This window comes from Lipophrys pholis (genome assembly GCF_963383615.2).
Source record: "Lipophrys pholis genome assembly, chromosome: 5".
Classification (NCBI taxonomy): Eukaryota; Metazoa; Chordata; class Actinopteri; order Blenniiformes; family Blenniidae; genus Lipophrys; species Lipophrys pholis.
In genome coordinates, this window is record NC_137628.1 from 18,951,513 (window position 1) to 18,973,859 (window position 22,347).

Sequence of the window (22,347 nt, forward strand, 5' to 3'; positions counted from 1 at the left end):
CAAGGTGAAACACAGACCTCGGTGCTTGACAGAAAGTGGAGTTTGATTTTAAACTATGTACTCTGGATATTGATTGTTAGAGTGCTGTCATCTTCTCTGTTGCTTTACCTTTGAACAAACACTGCTCCGCTCCATGTCAGCTATTGTCAGGTATCTCCCAAATCAAATAGAATAGAATTGATGTGAGTGAAACAGATGTGGCCTATGAGCTTTGACATATAGTTCGAGTAATAATTGACCTGGTTTATAGTTTAGAAATACTCAATTAGATTAAATATTTTTAAAAAACTATATTTGGTCACTGCAAAAACAATTACTCGTCACATAATTGATCTTGACGTTCATATACTATCAAACATGACTAGTAATGTTTAAAATCTGATACATAAAAACTGTATACAGTACATATTCGTGTTTTATGTTTTTTTAAGAATTATTCCAACAATGGTAAATTAGGTCAAAGTAGATTCCTTTGTCATAACCTAATTGTTCATATTGGTTTATTTCCCAAATATACGGTCATTTTAATGGCTCTTTGTGTGCTGTATACAAATATTGTGTTTTCAGTACGTGGGACGGAGACAGGCATTCACATATGCATCATCAAGTGTGTTGGTCTTTGTGACACCCTTAAAAAAAATTGTCCTCCCTGAGAGAGTGTGGAGAGTTTTCAAAATCATTGTACAACCATTTGTGAGCCAGTTTTTGCTTGGCACTAAAGCAGCCAACATCAAGCAGTTTGGTTAAACCATCAGGGTCTGCTTCCCCTTTTATTGTTTTTTCTTCTTTTTTTTTTAATGTGACCGGTTTGTCCTGTGTGAAATCATTACAAATTGTAAATATATGCATGTATGTGAGAAGGTGTTCAGGGTTGCGTCCTCCGCCTCCCCCCATAGACTTTACCAAAACTTAGCGGAACCTCAGGCATTTGTGTCCTTTTGAGCATTCACAGCGAAATATTCCCACCGCTAATGAGCAGAAAGAAAGAGAGAATAGTAGATTAGACAGTGTGTCTTTGCATTTTTTGTTTGTGTGGGGAGGGATCATGTTTCTTTGTATGTATGCATAGTGCCGTGTTTGTGTGCACCATTCCCCCGTTAATTACTGGCGACTATTCGTGACCTCCATTAACATCTTCAGCGTCACTTAGCTCGCAGCCAGTTAAGCCAGTGATTCCGGCAGGAAAACTAAATGACTTTGCATAAGTAGGCACTTTTTTTTTTTTTTTTACCTGCAAGTGTGTGTATGTGTGTGTGTGTGTGTGTGTGCGTGTGCGTGTGCGAAAGCTACACGGTGCGATCATTACAAATGGAAATGAGTGACTCCCTCACCCCCTAAACTCATTGTCTCTCAGACATTAGGTAATTGTCTCTCACTGCAAACCCCTTCATTATAACAGTCTGTCTGTTAGCTCTTCCATTCAGTGATTTAGGAGGGACTTCTTAGATTACAACATTGCCATGAACCTGATAGGACAATTCCTACCGCTTGTTCTTTTTTCACAATTTCTTTTTGTCTTATTCATAACTTTTTTTTCTAAATGATAATTGCAGCTTAGCTTTGCTACCTCTCTTTTATTTTGTTTCTGCCGATTATTTGCCGTCGTTTCACAGCCCTTAGAGTCGCTCACTGTTTTGGAGGTTTTGCCACATTTCCATGTTCTGTGGCCAGTGAAAATGCCATTTTCCCATTTTAAGTTTCCACTTATGACTAATTATGGTAGAATTATTAGGATTGGTGAAGATGGGTGAATCTCCATTTTTCATTTGCTTGAAACCAAGTTCTAATCATGTGCAGAATTTTGACCATGCAGTTTACTTAAAACGTGTGGTTCAGCCAGAGCGAGAGAAGGCAGCCATTTACTTCCTACATGTAAGAGACTTCTGGCTATTTCCAAACTGAAAAAAATCTCTCAAATGTTTTGTGTGCTTTGTCTTTTTCATACCTCGTTGCTGAGTCATTTTTGCAGCAGTCCCATTTATTTTGTTCATCCTTGGCATTGACAAAAACTCATATTGTATTCTCAACAAGTGTTGCCAAGTAATTTGCCCTCCTCACCAACCCAGCCCCTCTCTTTCTTTCTCAGCTTGCTTTGAAAATGGTTTGCAGCCTCTGTTTGAAATGTGGTCAATCAGCACCGACTGCAGCCTCAACTTGTCACTTATACTTTCTCATTTATCTACTGAGATGACTTGTAGATTATAGACAGTGAGTAAAGTGTGAAAGAGGCTCCAACAATATTGCTGTCCAGAAGAGTTTTGAGCCATTCCGTCACCTGAAATTGCCGTCACAGTGATGCTATGATTCTGTTTTCCTGTTCTTTCAATTGTGTTATCCTCTCTCTCCCTCTCTTCAGTCTTTTTCAGTATTGGGAGTCCACTTTTCATTTCCTCCTATTATCTTCCTATTATAAATATGATACAGCTGCATTTTTTTATATATATATTTTTTTTGTAGTTTGAATCTAGCTTGTTGCCTGCATTATTTGCATCTTTTTACTTCCCTCTAATTACTGCAAGTGTTCTCCAGATCAAATATTTGGGATGATTTCTTTTTGTGTACAGTTACTGGATTTTTAATTCCCCTCAATCTTTTCTGTCCCTCACCAGATTGTCTGCGCAGTCTTCGCGGCCTTGCTCCATTTCTTCTTCTTGGCAGCGTTCACCTGGATGTTCCTGGAAGGGGTGCAGCTCTACATCATGCTGGTAGAGGTGTTCGAGAGCGAACACTCCAGGACTAAGTACTTCTACCTGGCAGGATACGGAGTGCCTGCTGTCATAGTGGCCGTCTCTGCTGCTGTGGACTACAGGAGCTACGGCACGGACCGAGTGTAAGGAGGAGTGTGTGTGTGTGTGTGTGTGTGTGTGTGTGTGTGTGTGTGTGTGTGTGTGTGTGTGTGTGTGTGTGTGTGTGTGTGTGTGTGTGTGTGTGTGTGTGTGGTTGGGGCGGGGGGGGGCAGAATGCGTTACGTTAAGGAAGGATGGATGACGGGGCAAGAGAGAAAAGGGAGAGGGGCTGGAGTGCCTGCTGTCATTTTGGCTGCGTCTTCTCAAGAGTCTTTGCAGAGAGGCTGAGAGGGGAGAGAGGCAGAAAAGGATGGAGAGGGGGAGGGAGGTATGGGGACAAGCCTGGGAGGATGCGCCACAGAGTGCCTGCATGAGCACAGCAGCGACAATGTGTGAATATGGAAGGATTTAACAGGCGGCATGGAAGGAGGGGGTGTACATGGAGCAGACTGGAGGAGTGGAAGCGGTTCAAGTATGAGAAAGGAATGATGGAGAAGAGGCTGATAGAGTATTCTGTCAGAGGGAGCACACGTGCGTGCGTGTGTGTACATGTGTCAAAGTAAGGCCAGCTCCTTTGGAAGAAAAAGCAGTGAATGATGGGGACAGACGTTAAAAGCACGAGTTAATATATTCATGCTTGCTTGATTTGTCTGAGTCCAGACATAGGGTGAATCTTAGAGAAGACAGGCAGCATCTAATTCATGGGTGCATGAATATGCACAACAGGCGACCTGAAAATACATCGAGGTGAACACAATAATAATGATGATCTGAACAGCCCCCTTATGCTGTGACAGTGACGAAGGTCAACATTTCACTCCTATAGTGAGTATGCATATTAATGCATAATGTATGTATAATGTAGATTATGCACCATGTCCATCCATGAACCTGCCCTCTATTTAGGGACTATGAATTCACAAGTACTAAAGAGGACATTATCAATGTGGACCTTTAATTTAGGCTTGCATAAGAAAAATCTCTTCCCTCAAGTTGCTTAGAAATGCATGACTGCTTATAGAATAAGAAAAGGGACTGAAAGGTATACCACAGTGAAATGTTTCACATGCTCAAATGACCGCATTCACAACCACTTCTGAGAGCTTTTGTTGTTCAGACGCTGCAGCTTTCTACGAGCCACACTTCACCTCAAAGAACTTTGAAGATGAGAGAAGAGTTGACTTTAGCTGTTAACCATCAAGCCACACCAATCCACATGCCAACTTAGATCCATATTTCATTGTGAGCTGATCATTAAAACATGAGAAACTGAATGCCAAGTTCTGGATGAAAAATTAGACAGCATGCCGTTTTCTGACGGAGAGTATTGTAAAGGGCTTTACCTATGTTTTGAAAGTTAAAACTTAAAGGAAATGTTGAGTTGAAATAGAGTGAAGTTGATCACACGAATCAGCTGTTAAAAAAAATAAAAAGTGTTGTCATTTTCAGTAATATTGGGCTCAGACTAATTGACATCCTTGCTTACAAAACCCCTCTGCCCCACAGCCCTCATGAATTTAGAAAAGTAATTTGCAGAAGTTTTTTGGTTTTTTTTCCCAACCGGAGTACTTTTTGTTAAGAGGAGAAGTTAACCTGTCCGAGTCCTTTATCAGCCTGGGCTAGAAAATGAAACTGCTTATCACCTACGACAGGGCACATTGGGACTAAACTTCTGAAAACATCGTCTCCCCTCCTTGCTGTGTCACCTTGTCACGTAACACGCTCAACCCTTTCCCATATTAGCCAGTGGCACTGAGTCTCATTCACGCCCCATAATGAAGGTGGCTATGACTTAGCAAAGGAGCCTTAATGGAGGATACTGTGACACAGTCAGGGACCCATAATGGAGGGCTCTCTAATGTGGTGGAAATTGAAAGATTAATAATTCAAAAGCAGCTGGTCATGAATCAGTTGGCCATTTTGCAACCGCAGTTTTTCTCTGGCACCTTTTTCCTCAACCAGTTGGGTCTGACCTCAGTAGAGGGCACTCTGGGACATTTTCTTTTCCCCACTCTTGCTCAGTGGAATTGATGCATGGAGAGGAGTTCAGGTGGTGTAGCTTAGCATATAGTATTATACCTTTTACTACCAATGTTAACCTTGTGGTCAGAAATGACTGCGTGTGTGTGTGTGTGTGTGTGTGTGTGTGTGTGTGTGTGTGTGTGTGTGTGTGTGTGTGTGTGTGTGTGTGTGTGTGTGTGTGTGTGTGTGTGTGTGTGTGTGTGTGTGTGTGTGTGTGTGTGTGTGTCCATTTTCTCTCCTTTAACCTCACTGAAGTCATTCTCAGACTCCATAAATACCCCGATATGAGGTCTGCATCCAGAACTTGGAATTCAAATGAACAGAGTCATGTTATATTTCTTGGACCGCAGTATGTGGTCATGTCATATATCTCTGCCCTGAGGGGGAGGTAAAGGTTTATTTATCACAGGTGCTCATCCATCGCTGCTGCCCCCCCCCCCCCCCCCCCTTCCTGTGTGTGTGATGTATGTTTGGGGTGTGCATTAGGTCTGTTTTGCTCCATCCTGCAACACCTTCTTTTCTGTTCATCGCTCTCATTTTTTTCATCCACTCCAATTTCATTCATCCTCCCACTGTCATGATGTATTTGATATACTGTATGTCATGTAATGTTGTTGTTTTTTTAGGGTTTTTTTTCTTAATGTTTTTTTTAAACTCGCTTCCCGTGTGCCTGTGCGCGCGTGTATGTGTATGTGTGATGCATGTCCCTGTTCTGTGATGGTAAATCCTTGCTCCCTGACATCCATCTGAGACTGGGGCGTGTTTTTAATCCCTTTGCGTCTTTCTCCTCTCCTGTTCTTTCTGCGCTGTGTTTCTCATGCATGATGTCTTTCTCTGTCTCTGTCTTCCCCTCTTACCCACTTTCTCTCTCCGCCTCCCTGTCTCTAGGTGCTGGTTACGATTGGATACATATTTTATCTGGAGCTTCATAGGCCCTGCCACACTCATAATTATGGTGAGAGACACACACACACACACACACACACACACACACACACACACACACACACACACACACACACACACACACACACACACACACACACACACACACACACACACACACACACACACACACACACACACACACACACACACACAGGCTGGAATGGCTGCGTCTTCGTTCAGGATCAGCGGGTTAGATTAAGGTATTCATTAATCTCTTACAAGGTTTGCCTGAGCTCTTCGGGAGTGTGACTAGAACCGCGAGGAACTTTATGTGTCAACTTAATAATTCCCCACTCGTGGATTAACTCTCATGTGAGGACATATTCCCACAAGCTGAAAATCTGGGGAGGGGACGTGAAGCATAATGCATTGTGCATCACACAGATTATCATGGGAACTCAGTTAAAGCTGTGTTGCTATTCAGCCTGTACTTGACAATGCAGGTCCTTTACTTACCTCTGCCTATGCTATTTTATTACAGTGCTAACCAAATTGTGCGGTGAATGGAGGAACGCGGGCTCCCACAGAGTTTGACCATATAGTTTTTCCATAGAAGCAGTGCCAGTGAACGATGTTTCATCAGTCAGCAAACTGTTCTGAGAGGCGAGAGCAGCCTTCCTACCTTGAGCAAGTAAACAGAGACAGAAATAGAGTTTGACGACGAGGCAGACACACACACAGACAGAAAAAGGAAAAAAAAATAATGAAGGGGAAAAAAAAAAAAAGCAGTGTTTGATACAGAGAGATTGAAAGCAATGGGACATGTTCCCAGTTGCCTGTACACTGAAGCTCGATGCTCATTTTAGAAATGTCAGGCAGGCTATTACTGATCTAACTGGGGCTGCAATGAGAGAGAAGTGCAGGCTGCCCTGTTATGACGCTACATTGGTAGCGTGGACCGCCTCTGAGACCTCGGAGCAACCGTCCAGACTGTCATCATTAAACCCCCCTGTCTGTGCATTAGCAGGCCAATAGGAAAGACTGCATTTTGTGACAATTGGCTTTCTATTGTAACAGTGATTCTCAATAGATGTAATGACTGCCGTAGTTTCCCACATGCTCGACTTGCTGTATTTCTGTGCACATAAAGGGTTGTTGATTGTGGGCTGATTCTGTGTCCCCAAGCCAATTATGGCTGGAAGGGAGAATGAAATGATATACACCGAGTTGCTGTGGTGACATTGCGTCTTTAATTAGCCTCATTGCTGCAAAATATTAACTTGCGTGTGTGTGTGTGCGTGTTTCAGCTGAATGTAATCTTCCTGGGTATCGCTCTTTATAAGATGTTCCATCATACGGCCATTCTTAAGCCGGACTCGGGATGTCTGGACAACATCAAGTAAGTTCTTCTCATACCATCCCGCCAACACACCAGTGTGCCTGGCTTTAAGAGGAAGTGTGGTGGGATGTGCATGCTTTTTTGAATTAAGTTAATGGAATACACTGACATGGGGGGGGGGGGGGGGGGGGGGGGGGTATGCTCCTGCAGTTTTTTTCCGAGATGGGGAGACTGATAACTCTCTTCTGTTTGTATAGCAAATTCAGTATGAAAGTGAAGTCAGTAGATGCTTATCTTATTGTAGCATAAAAGACTAGAAACTGAAAAATCAACCCTGGATATGTCCTATGGCGGCTAAATATGCACATAGACACTTAAAAAACACAGTTGTCGCTCAACACAATAGCTATATATTAGTTGTTTTTTTTTTATTGTAATTGTCCATGAGATAAAGTGTAAAAGTCACAAGTTATTGTGTTATAAGCTAAATTTCTTATGATTTGTTGTACATCCATGAGACTGGCCTCAGTCTTTGCACATCTGCAGCAAATGAGAGAATATTTCCTCAAAATAGTAAAATATATAAAATGTCTATCCGCATCTTTCATGTTGCGTGAAACATGTTTCAACTTTATTTTACAACATTTTGAGACGCTACCCACTGAACCCTTGTTCATTCTCAGTCATGCCCGCATCATTCATGCCTTCATTTCTACAGAATAGAGAAACTCTATCTGTTAAATGAACGAATCGGGATTTTATTATTCTACGTTCCATTCAAGGCAGAAATGCCCAGTCGTATTCAAACAGCGTGCCTCGGCTCAGAGCTCCACACTGTACTGATCTCAGAATTCGTAATGTATATCGAATAATGACTGATTCGTTTTAAAAGTCATCATTCAAATATCATTGCCAGAGTATCTTTTCTGGCAGCAGTTTTAAACGGGATCTGACGGAAGTGTTTTAGATAACAAAGACAAAAGAAAGAAATTCTGAAAAAATGAAGGCAAAACTGGCGAATCTTTGCTTTTGTGCAGTTCTGAAAAATGTGATGAAAAAGCCAGATGAACGATTTCAAATAGGATGCTTTTGGGTCTTTATTGCTCTCATTTAATGACTTTCTTTAGTCTTTCTGAGCACATTCAACACAGGGTAGAGTTTAATCTAGTTCACTTCATTAATCATGTCTTATTGTGCTTTGTTTCTGTGTTATTCACCACCATGCCTTTTTTGTCTTATTATTTTCTTTTTTTTTTCCCTCCTTGTTTTCTTATTTCTGTCTCTTTAAAACCAAGCCATCATAAGTTGTCTTTGTTGAGGATTGGCTCTGGTAAGGCCACTCTCCAATCAGATGATGTTTTCTTTTTCTCTCACACATTGTGTTTTGTTGAGTTCTTGTTTTATTTGTCTGTTGTACCTGGGCAGAGTCTATGCATTTGCCTAAATTAACCTGCCTTGTAAAATGTGATTCCTTTAATTCACGAGGTCCTATAACCTATAGATCTAATGTGTTATTGAAATATTATAATGGTGATATGTGAATTCGGGGAAACAGAGCCGAGAGAAAAACCATGACTCAAGGGAGCACTGGAGGGAGAGGTGAAATGGTGGGATGGAAAAGAAAGAGATGAGTGTACCCTTTATTGAAGAGGGTCGTCAGACGAGCTTTATTGGAGGTTCTGTCTCGCCTGAATGGTGCCACAGAGGGCAACATCGAATCAATCACCTCAGTCTCACTCACTTACTCCCCTCCTCTGTCTCTCTTCCTTCCTCGTGACTCTCCTAATATCTTCCCCCTCTGCTCTTTCATCCCTCCACCTCCCGTCTTCCTTTTCTTGCTCAGTGCCTTTGTCCGTATCCTTGCATTAGAGTTGATCACTGCCCAGTCAGCCAATCAAATTAACAGCCATCATCGCGGCTGTGGCAGACCCAAAGTGTGACCTTTAGCAGGAAATGTCATTTATAATGGCTGTAATGTCCCTGTACTTACTGCCCAGTGATCACACACACACGCACGCACGCACGCACACACACACACACACACACACAAAGGATTTACATTGCATACACATTCCTCTACATGACCAAGTTTCGAAGGCTTTTGGCCTTTATTTGAAATGAAGGTTCAAAGCCCTAAAAACTTTTATTGCATTTAATCCCATCAAACTGTTATTGTCGCAATTGCACTAACAGACCCCAGAACCCACTTCTGCCTGTAAAAATGTTTCTCACCTCATTCGACGGGCTTTGGCGGATGGAGTTTATCCAGAAACTTGGAAAAATGTGCGCTGTAGTTGGTAGGCTTTCCGTTTGTGATATTAGTGGCTGACGTCAGGTGGTTTATAACCTCCTCTCCCCCCCTCTTGAGATTGTATCTAAATGAGAAAATCCACTCTCGCCCCGCCTGCAAGGGAATAATTCTTTTTAGCAAAGCCCCCACTGTTTTCTCCATCCCACTCCCACAGTGTCAGGGCTCTGTATGAACCCATTGTAACCCCTCTCTCCTGCCTTGTGGACTCACTTGCATCAGTCTTGTCTGGATAGTTGTTGCTTTTCTGTCAGAGTGACAAACTCATGTTTGGATTTCAGTCAGGGAAGCAGACAGTAACTGATCAAGTATGTCTTGATTTAATTTTCCCCCCTCAGGTCCTGGGTGATTGGGGCCATAGCCCTGCTTTGTCTGCTGGGTCTGACCTGGGCTTTTGGCCTAATGTACATCAACGAGAGCACCGTGATCATGGCCTACCTTTTCACCATCTTCAACTCGCTGCAGGGCATGTTCATCTTTATCTTCCACTGCATACTGCAGAAAAAGGTGAGCTGGGACGACGCGAGAGACAGAAATAGTTGGACAGTGATGTGACAGACCGACAAAAACCAAGCACGCACGCACACACACACACACACCAACATGCTAGCAACGATCAGCAGGAACACCAAAAATATCCACACAGCTGTCACTTTGTTTGATTGGTCATTCGGTATCCCTCCTGGCTGCTCAAATCGCTCACCTTTTCACTCTCACTACCTCGCACACACTCTCTTTCATTGTCTGTCTCGCCTCTTGGCAGCAGGTAACAAACTGACTTGCTCACATTTCTGCCTCCGGTAGCTATAAGCGTTCATCATCAGGGTCATCATGCTTCGTGTGTGTGTGTGTGTGTGTGTGTGTGTGTGTGTGTGTGTGTGTGTGTGTGTGTGTGTGTGTGTGTGTGTGTATCATGTAGCTTGTTTGAAAAGAATAAATGTTTTTGTGTCTTAATGTACATCAGAGGAAGAAACATATGCCTGTTTTAATGTTGATTTTACTGCAGTTACAAAGACACCTCTGTGATGATGTCTCTGATTTAATCCAGCGACTTCACTCACTTTCACAAGCCGCTGCCCCTTCAAGTCCTCCTTTCATTTGAAAAAGAAGACAACTTATTTTAGATAGGGTTTTGGGTTTTGGTTAGCTTAAAGGATTATTGGCGTTTGTAAGTGCATATGTATTGCTTTTTGTAGTTGAGTTATATGTGGCTTCCAGGAAGAACCTACACATCCTGAGATATTTTTACAAAGTCTCCCACACACTGTCAGTGCCTGGGAGTGTAGAAGAGGAGTGCGATATGGAAAGAAAATTCATCAAATGCTTAATACTCTCATCTGGCTTTAGTCCCGAGGAGAGTTTTTAGTTTAAAGTGTATGACCAGGAAACGAGCGCTTGTGTGTGTACGTGTGTCTGTGTGTACACTTTGCTTCGGTATGTGTCAGGCCATGGGATCAGGTATCCAGAGAGATGTCCTCAGAACAGTGCTGAGGTTTTCTTTGGCTGCTGCCCAGCTCGTTTCTCCCAAGATGCGTGGAGCAACTCACCACACAGCTGTTCAAACAGAGCATGTGGCAATACACGTCTGCCAGTCCAACAAGCTTGTTAAAAAGCAATTACAGTCCTATTTGTTCTAACTTGATTGGGATCTAAATGCAGATGTTCTGTGTGTACAAGTGCATGATATATCTCCCTGAGGAATATGTCCATTTCAGATGGATGTGTGGCGTGTTGACAGGAGGAAGTTTGTGAAGTTAATGTTTTAATGTCTAAATTTTATTGGTTCAAGGTTTGCACAAAAGGGCTGGAGTGAGAAAAGTTAGTCTTTCATTTCCACATGTCGTGTTTTCGTTATGTTTTAATATGTGCGAGGTTAAAGTGGAACATCAGTCAGTACCTCCTCCTTTGGGTGTACTGCTTCAATACATGCAAGCATGTCTGACGCCATCCGTCTCGCTGCCTCCCCTCCCAGGTGCGTAAGGAGTATGGAAAATGCCTCCGTACTCACTGCTGCAGCGGTAAGAGCGTGGAGACATCGATCTCCTCCTCCAGTAAGACCACCACCTCTCGGACCCCGGGCCGCTACTCCACAGGCTCACAGGTGAGCTTACCTGCCTGCACACCTGGACGCTACAGCACAGCCGACTCTCAGGTGAGGCCAGGGCACTCCATCAGGGTTTTGGGTTATCTATGTTCACTTTCAACTCGTCTCACGTTTTGTTGTAGGCGGACTGTGAATACTGTTAACTGTATTCACGGGCTTCAAATGTAGACTTTGTTCGTTGAAAGTGAGATATCCCAAACCCTGACAGTCAATCTTGCTGACACACAGGGATATGGAGGAGAAATAACATTGACACATTTACTTTTTCCTACCTGTTTCTTTCCCGTTGGTTGCTTTTTATTTTATGCCCTTTCCTACAATAATTTACTATTCCTTTAAACATCACATCCCATGTTACGTGTCTCACTTTTTTTTTTTTTTGTCATCTTTGTTTTTATGTCTTTCCTCCCTTGACACATTTCTGTTCCCTCCATTTATTTATTTCTCCCTTCATTATTGCTGTTTCTTTTTGTCTTCGCCCATACCTTCTCTTCCCTTCTCCTTTGCTTCCTCTCTGCTGTGTATTTAGAGTCGTATCAGGCGGATGTGGAATGACACTGTGAGGAAACAGGAGTCCTCCTTCATCACTGGAGACATCAACAGCTCCACCACGCTCAACAGAGGTAACCACAGGATACATACCATTTGCATCCTCATCACTGTCACCATATCGGCTTTATTACTAGCAGGAGGCTCAGGCAGCATACGCTGTCTTTTAGCAAAGTTGTAAGATTCCGAACTTCTGATAATAGTGTTAGGTGCTCTTAAAGTGCGGACGATGTGCAGAATGGAGTGTAAATATCGCTTATTACTTTTTGGCTGCTTCAAAGAATGACTTTACAGGAAGAAGAGATAAGTGCAGGGTGTTGTCAAAGCTGAAACATCCACCAGTTTGTGGTCCCGTTATGCATCCACAGAGCGCGGAGCTAACTGTGCTACACAGGGCGTCTGTACTACTTTTTCAGAATCATATTGTTTTGAAGCGCTGCGTGTGAGGAATCCTTTAAGTTAGCACGGTTCAAATGTTGAGTTGAACTCCAGTGATGGCTGAATTATCACGTTGGAGTGTTGTGCAGAGTTTCATGAGATGAATGTTGTATTAGTAGCTTAATGCAGCAGATTTGGTACAGCGAGACATATAGAGGGAAGAAATACAACTGATAAAATGTATTTTAGAGGAGTGACTGAGCTCTTAAATGAATATGAGGCATATCTAAATATTCTTGCGGGATGTTTGTAACCGAGTCTGTTGTAGTCATGCTGAGGTATGCCAGATCCACGAGCATGGCTGTCTGAGGGTTAGGCTAATAAGGGCACAGGCACCCAAATGTCCGGATAGTTTGTATGCACGGACTGAGTGCATGCCGCCATTTTTCCGCCTCGCCGCTGAGGTGTGGCCCTCACTTTCTTCAGGCCACTAATAAGCTGTTAGCATGACAGATTGATACTCAAGCGGACACGGTGTGTGTCAGCATTTGAATTATCACACACTTAGCGAGGCGGGGTTTAAGACAGCCCCCCACCTCCTCCTTCCCTTATGCTTTAAGCTATGCTGCGCCGAGCTTCTTAGCCAGTAGAATTTTAAATGACTACACACTGTGGCTCAGTGAATAGTTGTGGCACGAAGAAAATTGTATAGTCAGGTATGAGATTTGACTTGTTGAATTTAGGAGAGAAAGCGTAGGCTGAAACCAAAGAGGGAGGCCCACCCAATAATACCTGAATTAAGACATCAACATATTTAGATTGTCTGAACTTAGGTGCAACAAAATATGAGTCAGTGCCAACTTTAAACTTGAAGAGACTATATGTAAAAATTTAAGAGAATCAATTCAACCCAAGAATGTAAAAAGCATTACTCATCTGGGAGGGAGAAATTCATCCTAAATACTCTTCAATACCACGGGCCTGATTTACTGAAATTCTGCATAAAGTTTGCTAAATTGCATGCGCTCACAATGGATTTTGATTTTGCAGATGATCAAGTAAGAAAAGACACCATGATTGACTTAAGCACAAACAAGAGGACCAAAATAAGTGTTTTGCATGCATTTAGATAACAACGATCTGCCTTAAACTTCACTTCCTTGTTTAGTTGCTCGTGTTCTCCATGGAGTGATTGGATGGAGACCATGTGATGCCATGGAGTTAGACATGTTGGTGGATGGAGTTATCAAACATTATCAGCGCTTAACAGCAAATACATCTGATCTTGAAAAAAAGCAAGAAAGAAAGAACAAAACAAAACACAATACAGGAGAAGAGCTGTCAGAAAGACCACAAAAGTCAAAGTTCTGGGAAATCAAGAGCAACAGAATAAAGTCTAGAGAAGGTTGCAAGACTTCAGAAGGAGTACAATACTTTAAATATCTTTCCAAACGAATACTGTAGGAAATACTCTCGCCACGATAACTGGAGCATCTCTGTTCACGACAGCTGATTTGTAACCCATAAAACAAATACAAACATTCAATAGAAACACAAAGTTTGTTGTTTATAAATCACAATAGGCATTGTTCGTAAGTATATTAGCATACATTTCTTGAGGTATTTTTGTGCCATTTGGAACAGATTGCCAATATTCCATACATATGAAGGCAGACTTTCTTAATTGTGTGTGTTGATTTGTGCGTCGATCAAACTTGATACTCAAGAGCATTCCGTTAGTCGATCAGCTTACACATGTGTGTACAGTATGCAATGTCAAGTATTTACCCGTTTTATACATACTGTATATTGTTGGTCGATCAGGCCGTACTTGTGAAGAATCCCTGAGTAAGGTAGGAGGGGGGGAGAGTTTTAGGACGGACAAAAGTGAAGACAAATTCTGTCAGAGAATCTCACAAGAATAAATTTTATCATAGTTATAATAAAAAGTAATAGAAATATAACAAAATATTTATTATGACTAATTAGTTTTTTGGAGGGAGTCTACACTGATGCCATCACACATGGTTAGATATTACAGTAGTTTCTGAACACGAAACACCTCTGCGCTTTTGTTAGTGCTGGGGATTAAAAGAAATGCCTTCGATTAAATGAAGTGTTGGATTACCCATGATGTGTAAAAAAAATAAAACATTTTCTCACTGGCAAATATCTAGCACTTCTCCTCACTGTCCGTCACACCACATCAGCGCTAGCAAGCGGCAATAGTTCACACAATGGAGTCACAGTGGTGACAGTAATGTAAAGTGACACTTTTTCCTTGGAGACACACGCACACGGGAGTTTTGCCACTCAGCCACCTTTGAGTTATGGCAGGAGAGGCTGAAGAGGACAGAATAAGCCAGAACAAATAACAATATTGTCACGTAGTTTTGGATATAATGACGTCAGATGAACATTGCAGCTACATGTGATTTTAGTGCAGATGTAAGACTAATTGAAAAAAAAAAAAAAAAAAAGATTTTAAGTTTAGAACATCTGTTTTAAACACCATGAGGAGGGTGTCCAGAAAAAACAGCAGGACCCAATGAGGTCATCCCAAAAGCTTTTTTTTTTTTTTTTTTTCAGTGATTTTCAAAACTCAAAGGCAGCTTAATACTGCAAGTTTGATCGTCTCTGATGAAAGAAAAGCAACTGTGTTGATATCGTGGATCGTGGCTTAGAATGTGTGGTTTCATGTTGAAAAGTGGGAGAGGTCCGTGTACAGCTGTTGTCAGCAGCAAGATACTATTTTCTGATAGTGTCACAAATTTCACCATCACTACACTGCAAAGTGCCACTGCTGCTACGAGCAACAGCCACTAACAACCGATAGAGATGAGGCAGAAAATGATGTGATGAACAAAACCATAGTTTGCAGAATCCTAATGAGTTAAAATTATGGACTTTTCTCCTGCACATGAAGATAAACTGAATAGTGAAAGTTGTATTTCAGTTGTATGTGAGTCAGATTTGATGTAAAAACACTGAAAATGTTAAGTGTTTGATGTATTTGTCTATTGCTTTACTTCTATATAAGATTTCTTTACTTTAAATAGATGTCAGAGTTATGATAGCTTTATTTAACATTTTATTCAACAACACTTATTGAAAGTTGTCACTATTAACTCTTCAAATAATATTTTTTACATGAGTGAAATATAATGAACAAGCATACAACAAAGCTGTTTGGCATTGACATAGAAGATTTATACAGTAGATTTATAGGCTCAACCCAAATACTCAGCTCTGCTGCTCATCCCACAAATGCATCTTCCTCATAGATTTGGTACAGTTTAAAAAGGGAAAGACCAAACCTTACAGCGGAACAAGATTTATTGCGAAGAAGCATTGTTACAACAGAAAAATAATCGACCAGACACAAATACCCTTATTTCTTGTGCATTGTTTACATGCACACTTGGTTGTAGCAGGACAGGTTGTGTGTTGATAGTCGGAGATAATACAGGATGAATGAATTGGAGCCATCATGGTCATTTGTCTTCTGTCTTTTTGGGTTTTTTTTTTTACAATGTCTCAGCGTGTACATGATCTGTTTCCCACCAGGGAAGGAAATGCACTTTTTTTTTTTTTTAGCCCTTTAGTCCATTAACTATCCTGTAGTCATGCTTCTCTGCTCAAGCGTATTGAACTGCAGCACTGTCTACTCCAAGCTATGCTGCTCTCTCTCTCTCTCTCTCTCTCTCTCTCTGTCTTTTCTTCTGTCTGTCTCCCACTCTCCATCCCTCCCTCAGCCTGTATGCAGTGGCTGCAAGAATGACTTGTCAAGCTTTTTTCTCGGCTTTCTCCCTAAACTGTGTTTGCTTGTTTGATTTACTTGTCCTCTTCTCTCCCTCTTTCCTCCACACACTCACTTCCCATCTTGCTTTCCCTTCTTCCTTCTCCTTCTTGTTTACTTCCACACTGCAATGGCTACATACTCTCTTCTTTAACCTCTATCGCCTCTCTGGCTTATTTTTTTCTCTCGAGTGCTTCTCTCTTTTTCTTTCTTGACGTGGCTGTTGCTTCTCCTCTCTCTTTCTCTCTCTCGACTTGGCTGTTGCCCTTCCTCTCTCTTTCTCTATCTGCCTGTACCAGGAGCCATGGCTAATCATCTTATAACTAATGCTCTCCTTCGTCCCCATGGTACTAACAATCCTTATAACACTCTCCTGGGGGACTCTGCAGTCTATAACAACCCAGCCGTGGGCATGTACAACACCCAAGGTGTGGCTGATGTTCCTATTATTAGCATACAGCAGTTAGAAATCATCTTACAGTGTTTCTGTTACCACATTTCATTAAGTTTTGCATGGTTATTGCATTTCAAAATGGTTGTTGTTTTCATACAGCCTCTGCATGGTTCCCAAGTGAGGTGATCAATCATACTGCAATATGCATATATTGTACATACGACAAATGTACATACGACATGTATATCTCATTCATGAATTGCAAGTTGGTTATTTCTTTGAAAATTACTTGGGAGCCATGGAAATGACAGTTTATGTTGTATATAGTGCATCACTTGTAGAACCTGAGCTTCATTTTGAATGTCACTTTTGCATGTGAAAGGCGTGCCGTGTGTTTGTTTGCCTGCAGTAGGCTGTTGCACGTGTGCTGCACATGTACTTTGATTTAAATGGAAATTGTATTGTTGTGCTTCAAAGTATTATTCTGCAATATATATATATATATAGTGAATAATAGAATACTTGTTTATTTATTTAGTATTCATTTAGCTGAGAAGTGTTACTCCTTCACTGTATGAACTCACAGCGATGTCTCTTTTCTCTCTTTTTCCCTCATGCTGTCCATTAGCACCTTACCGAGACACAAGTATGGGCTTAATTATTCCTCAACAACATTAACTTTGTCTTTTCCTTTTGTTGCTTTTAAAAAAACTCATACTTTTTTGGCCCCGTCTATTCAAAAGCTTTTTAGGGTTTTATTTTTTTTCCCCTTCAAATTATCACTTGGGCCATGTGATACAGTATTCACACAATTTTTGAATAATTTTCCAGAATTGCTACTTATAAGCGCTTTCCTGAAGGCAATATACCTACGACAGTAATAAAAACAAGCAGCTTCATCGAAACTCATTTAATTAAAATATTGAAAACGAAATGTGTAAACTGACATTTGAGTGATAATTGAGATTCAGTGTGGCTTTCTTTAATTACTTGAAGTATAATTACTTTTCATTTTGAAGCATTTTATATCATTTTAATGAAACTCCAACTTTTTCCTTTTAATATCAGTGTAGTGTTGGCAGCAGTCGAGAAAAGTCAGTATTAGTATAGCATCTCTTAAATGAATTATGGAGGGTTGGAGCAATATCCTTCCAAGACAATTATCATTGCCTGTTTGATCTTCTGTTCACAACACATTCTACGATATGAAACAAAGTAAAATATTTCTTCTGTGAAATCGACAATCACTTTATTCAATAATCCGAATAATAATTCCTCTTTTCAAATCGTTCCCTCAGAGGGCATCCTGAACAACGCAAGAGACTCCAGCGTCATGGACACGCTTCCCCTCAACGGTAACCATGCCAACAACTACAGCATGGCCAGCAGTGAATATCTGAGTGACTGCGTCCAGATTTTAGACCGTAGTGGAGGATACGGCACCCACGGCAACCACAAGGAGACCACCCTGGAAAAGAAGATCCTCAAGGAGCTGACCTCTAATTACATCCCATCTTACCTCAACAACCACGAAAGAGCGACCACCGAGCGCAATCACAACCTGATGAACAAACTGGTCAACAGCAGCATGGCCAATGGAGGTGAATATGGCTTATTTAGATATATTCAGGAGAAGACGCAGACAAGATAGGTGGAGGCAATACTAATAAGAATTATCGTTAATGAGAAGAAGAGGAACTTTTCTTTACATATTACTCAAGGTTTCAGAATGTTTCACAGTACAACCAAATGAAATGAAAGGCTGTATTAGTAGTAGTATTAGTAGTATTAGTATCACTGTATTTGAATCAGTGTTTGCAGCTGCAGATACAGTCGAAGAAGAAAAATGGTACGCGACTGTGAAGACAACAAACACATAGTATCACTTTCAATGTGTTTTAAGGGATTGTACTACTTCTTTATCAATATCCTTACAAAGTCTCATTGTATTTCTTTCTATATTTGTCCAACCGATGGACATCCTGAACTTCACAATGACTTTTGTGCGTCATTTTGTTGAACTGGGGTGTGGGATTATCTAATTCGCTGTACGAGTGTTCAGTAAAATTTTAATTTTGCTGTAGGTCATTTATACGCCCGTTTGGTTGCTTTTGGGTTGTGAGGTCACCCCTCACGATTCAGTGAGTTAAAGCTTTTATGTATGGGGAATGTAGGAATACGCTAGAAAATAATGTGTGTTGGTTTGTGTTAAGACATTGTGATACAAGGCATTGCGCCTTTTTACCTGTTTACATGCACACAGAATTTAAATATGGTGTTTGCCCAAGCACCATTGAGGGGTTTGATGTGTTTAATTTTGCGGTGTACATACTGAAAAGAAAAGAAAAAAAATTCCCATTTGCTAAATGTTGCTTTTTGCCACCATTTTCATCTCGTGTGTCGATAGTTTTGCCTTTCTGCCATTTTATGGTTTGCAGGTGCGGTAATCATTTAGATTTTAGAGCTGTTTTTTCTCTCTTGGAAAATGAAACCGGTTGAAGTATTCTGCTGAATTGAACATGTAATTTTGTAAGGCAGAAAAGCGAAAATTGATAAAATATGCTGGCACCTTCTGTAAACTTAAGGTGATCAGCATGGCTGAGTGGGATAGCTGTGTGGGTTCAAGCTATGCCAAGCTGGCCCTTTCTCATTACACAGAGTAATTTGATTCACTGCTATTATCCGGAAATTTTGATTGAAATCACTTCAGAAAGTCATTTAACTTCAGCTGTGGAATCTCCACTGTGGGGAGTGAAAATCATCACCATACCAGCACATTAGCACTTTTCTCTGTTAAGTACTAGTAATATGCTGTAAAATGCTGCATAATAGTTGGCGTAATATATTCTGCCTGATTTTCCAGGGAGCATGGCAGGGGGCAGCAGCAGCAGCAGCAGCAGTGGAGTCGGTGGGTGTGTGGGCAACGGTAAAGAGGACAACAGTCCCATGGTGCTTGACAACGCTGCAGCATTTCCCCACGAGGAAAACCTGGGTTTGGAGATTATCAGAGAGGAGTCCAACGCGCCCCTCCTGCCGCCTCGGCCTCCTCCGCCAGACAGTCACCCCCCTCCACCGCCACCGCCTCACAGCTTCTCTCGGCCGCGGCGCATTCCTCAGGAGACCAGTGAGAGCTTCTTCCCTCTGCTGACCAACGAGCACACTGACGAGCACACGCATTCGCCAAACCACAGAGACTCGCTCTACACCAGCATGCCAGTGCTGACGGACCTCCCAGATGGGCAGATGAATGGTTTAACAGACGGAGAGGAAGACAGCTCTGGGGAGCTGCAGCCCTGTAAGAGCGCCACTGCTCCGGAGCTGGATGATGTCTATTATAAGAGCATGCCAAACTTGGGCTCCAGGAATCACCTTCACGAGCTGCAGAGCTACTACCACATGGGCCGTGGTGGGAGCGATGGATACATGGTGTCTGGGAGCAAGGAGGAGTCCGATTCGTCGCCCGAGGAGCCGCCAGTAGACCCTTCTCATCTGGTTACCAGTCTATAGAGCCAACTTAGACTTATGTCCCTCCCCAGCCCATTTTCACACTTTCAACCTTCCAATAAAGTCTTTCTGTGTTGACTGACAGACTGAGCTGGCCCGCCCCTGGAGAGACGTACTGCGTGTGACATTAACTATGGTTCATGACAATATGGTGGAGATGTCGCTGGTTGAAAGAGAGCAAGGACTGAATGTATTGTCACAAAGGGTGCAGACTGAGTGGGCGGCCGTCAAAGACTTTTTTGTGAACATCAAACAGGAATGGAACTTTTTACCTGGAATGGAAACAGAAAGGGGAGGGATTCTGTAATTTTACTGTACCTGTTACTTTAAGTTGGAATCATGAAATGACTGTAGCCCTACAATTCCCCAGTATGGACCTCTAGCAGATCATAGCATATAGTCTCCACTATCAACACTACAGGGGGATGGACCCCGGCCCTTGTTAAAGGAGCTGCCTGTCTGTTTGTCTGTATGTCTGTCTCTCCGTCTAACCCTCAAAGACACATACTGGGATGATGTTTTCACCTCTCCCAAGGGTAGAGCAGGACGTTCACAACAAAAACTGGTCCCAAGGGGGATACCACTACCTGCCAATCAAGTGAAGGATGTATGATACATATACCCTCACTACCAGTCATCCAACAACCATTTGATTTGGGCAACTGAACTGTAACTATAACATGCCGATGTTCTGAATTCTCTTCCTGTTTGTATCTGCTAAACTGGAGTTGTGTCTGGGCTGGTGTAACATTCCTGCAAGTTGTAGTGACTGCGGCTACTGTGTATTTCACTGAAAACAAGGAAGGAAGACCACAATGCAGAAGACTGAATCGAGAGAGAGTAAAAAAGAATGGGTTCTGTTTCTTCTCCTTTCTTCTGTAAAAGTTTTCAGTTATCAAAGGATTATGAAGAAATCACAAACTGTTTCTATGTATTGTACAGAATACAGATACAGATACAAATGTTGCATATGACCAAGTCTTTTATTTTTTAAAGTTTAGGTTGCAAACCTTTTGTGTGTGGAACTGTTCTGAAATGTCATGATATGTTCTGGTCAAGTGTAGACTACAGAACGAGCAAGGAACAATCTCTCATGTCACTCTTTGGTAAACTACAGAGACAGTTGATCACTCCTTACTTACTCATATACTGTATCCGACACACATCTCATTCTGGTCCTTTTATACCAACGTCACAGTCACCTACATTTCGCAAATCAATTTTTACTGTATACTTTTACCACTGTGTAGAATTGATTGAAAGGTAAATGAAGCGGTTCAGTCGTGAGGGAGAGGACGACTATGAAAATGCTACATTTTAGTTTGTCTCAACCCTTTTGGAATTCATTTGGCTGTGGCAGCTGAAATCCGAGTGAAAAAAAACAACTAAACAAAATTATGACAAATATGTCTTAATACGGGGTAAAAACAGAAGTGGTCTGTGAGCCATGTCCTCTCTTTCGCCAAATATTCTATCAATTGATGTTACATTGCTGTGCTGGTCCAGATCTTATTGTACAGAAAGAAAAATACGATGATATTAAAGTTCGTTCTTTGAAGTGGAAAAAAAAAGAAGAAGAAAAAAACAAATTTCACTATTTGAAAAAAGGGTTTGGCGTCACCTCTGAAATGCCATGATTACACCATTTATGTGTACCGAAGATGTGAAAACTCTGCACACAACAGCACTGTCCAGTGGAAAACCAATGTTTACTTATTTAGGAGAAAAAAAATTTCATAAGTGTATGAAGTGTAGCTTGCACATATATCCCACAAACCCCCTCCATGTCCCCAAGAGAGAAATTATTTATTTATCTGTTTATTGGTTTAAAGACAGCCAAACAAGCTTGGAGGAAAGAAAGCTGGCTTTGGGCAGGAGTAAATAAAAGTGGCACTGGGTTTGTTTTTTGTTTCTTTTTTAAATTATTATGATCATGATTATTATTACAATATTACTGCTAATTATTTATTCTTTTTGTATGGGTTCCAAGTTGAATGATATCATAACTAATATTTGTTGTAACAGTGAAAGTTGTTTGCCAACAAATAAATTACTGACATAGCTTTGTCGTTTTTCTGCCTCATGAGTGGTATCGTTTGTTTTGCCGAAATGAAATACAAACTCAGACTTAAACCCTCCACCAGTGTTTTCACTTCAAATATGCATCTCTGGCCATTCTGGGACACTATAGTCTGTCAACAAGCGTCTCGCGACGCGTATTTCCATTTGCTTTTGGGATGAAATCCTGCCTCTCCGTGTAGATCCGTCAAAAACAG

General features: G+C 41.5%; 1 protein-coding gene across 1 annotated transcript in view; it reads left to right on the top strand.

Moving 5' to 3' along the window:
* Nucleotides 1-22,133, top strand: part of adgrl3.1 (adhesion G protein-coupled receptor L3.1) — a 118,938-nt gene extending 96,805 nt beyond the window's left edge. Inside the window, exons 17-26 of the mRNA XM_080464352.1 lie at nt 2,610-2,830; nt 5,697-5,763; nt 7,004-7,095; nt 9,682-9,850; nt 11,316-11,495; nt 11,977-12,070; nt 16,563-16,601; nt 17,196-17,213; nt 17,866-18,168; nt 19,431-22,133. Coding sequence (XP_080320478.1) covers nt 2,610-2,830; nt 5,697-5,763; nt 7,004-7,095; nt 9,682-9,850; nt 11,316-11,495; nt 11,977-12,070; nt 16,563-16,601; nt 17,196-17,213; nt 17,866-18,168; nt 19,431-20,074 — 1,827 coding nt within the window. The 3' untranslated portion in view covers nt 20,075-22,133. The remainder of the gene's footprint in view (nt 1-2,609; nt 2,831-5,696; nt 5,764-7,003; nt 7,096-9,681; nt 9,851-11,315; nt 11,496-11,976; nt 12,071-16,562; nt 16,602-17,195; nt 17,214-17,865; nt 18,169-19,430) is intronic.
* The last annotated feature ends 214 nt before the right edge of the window (nt 22,134-22,347 follow it).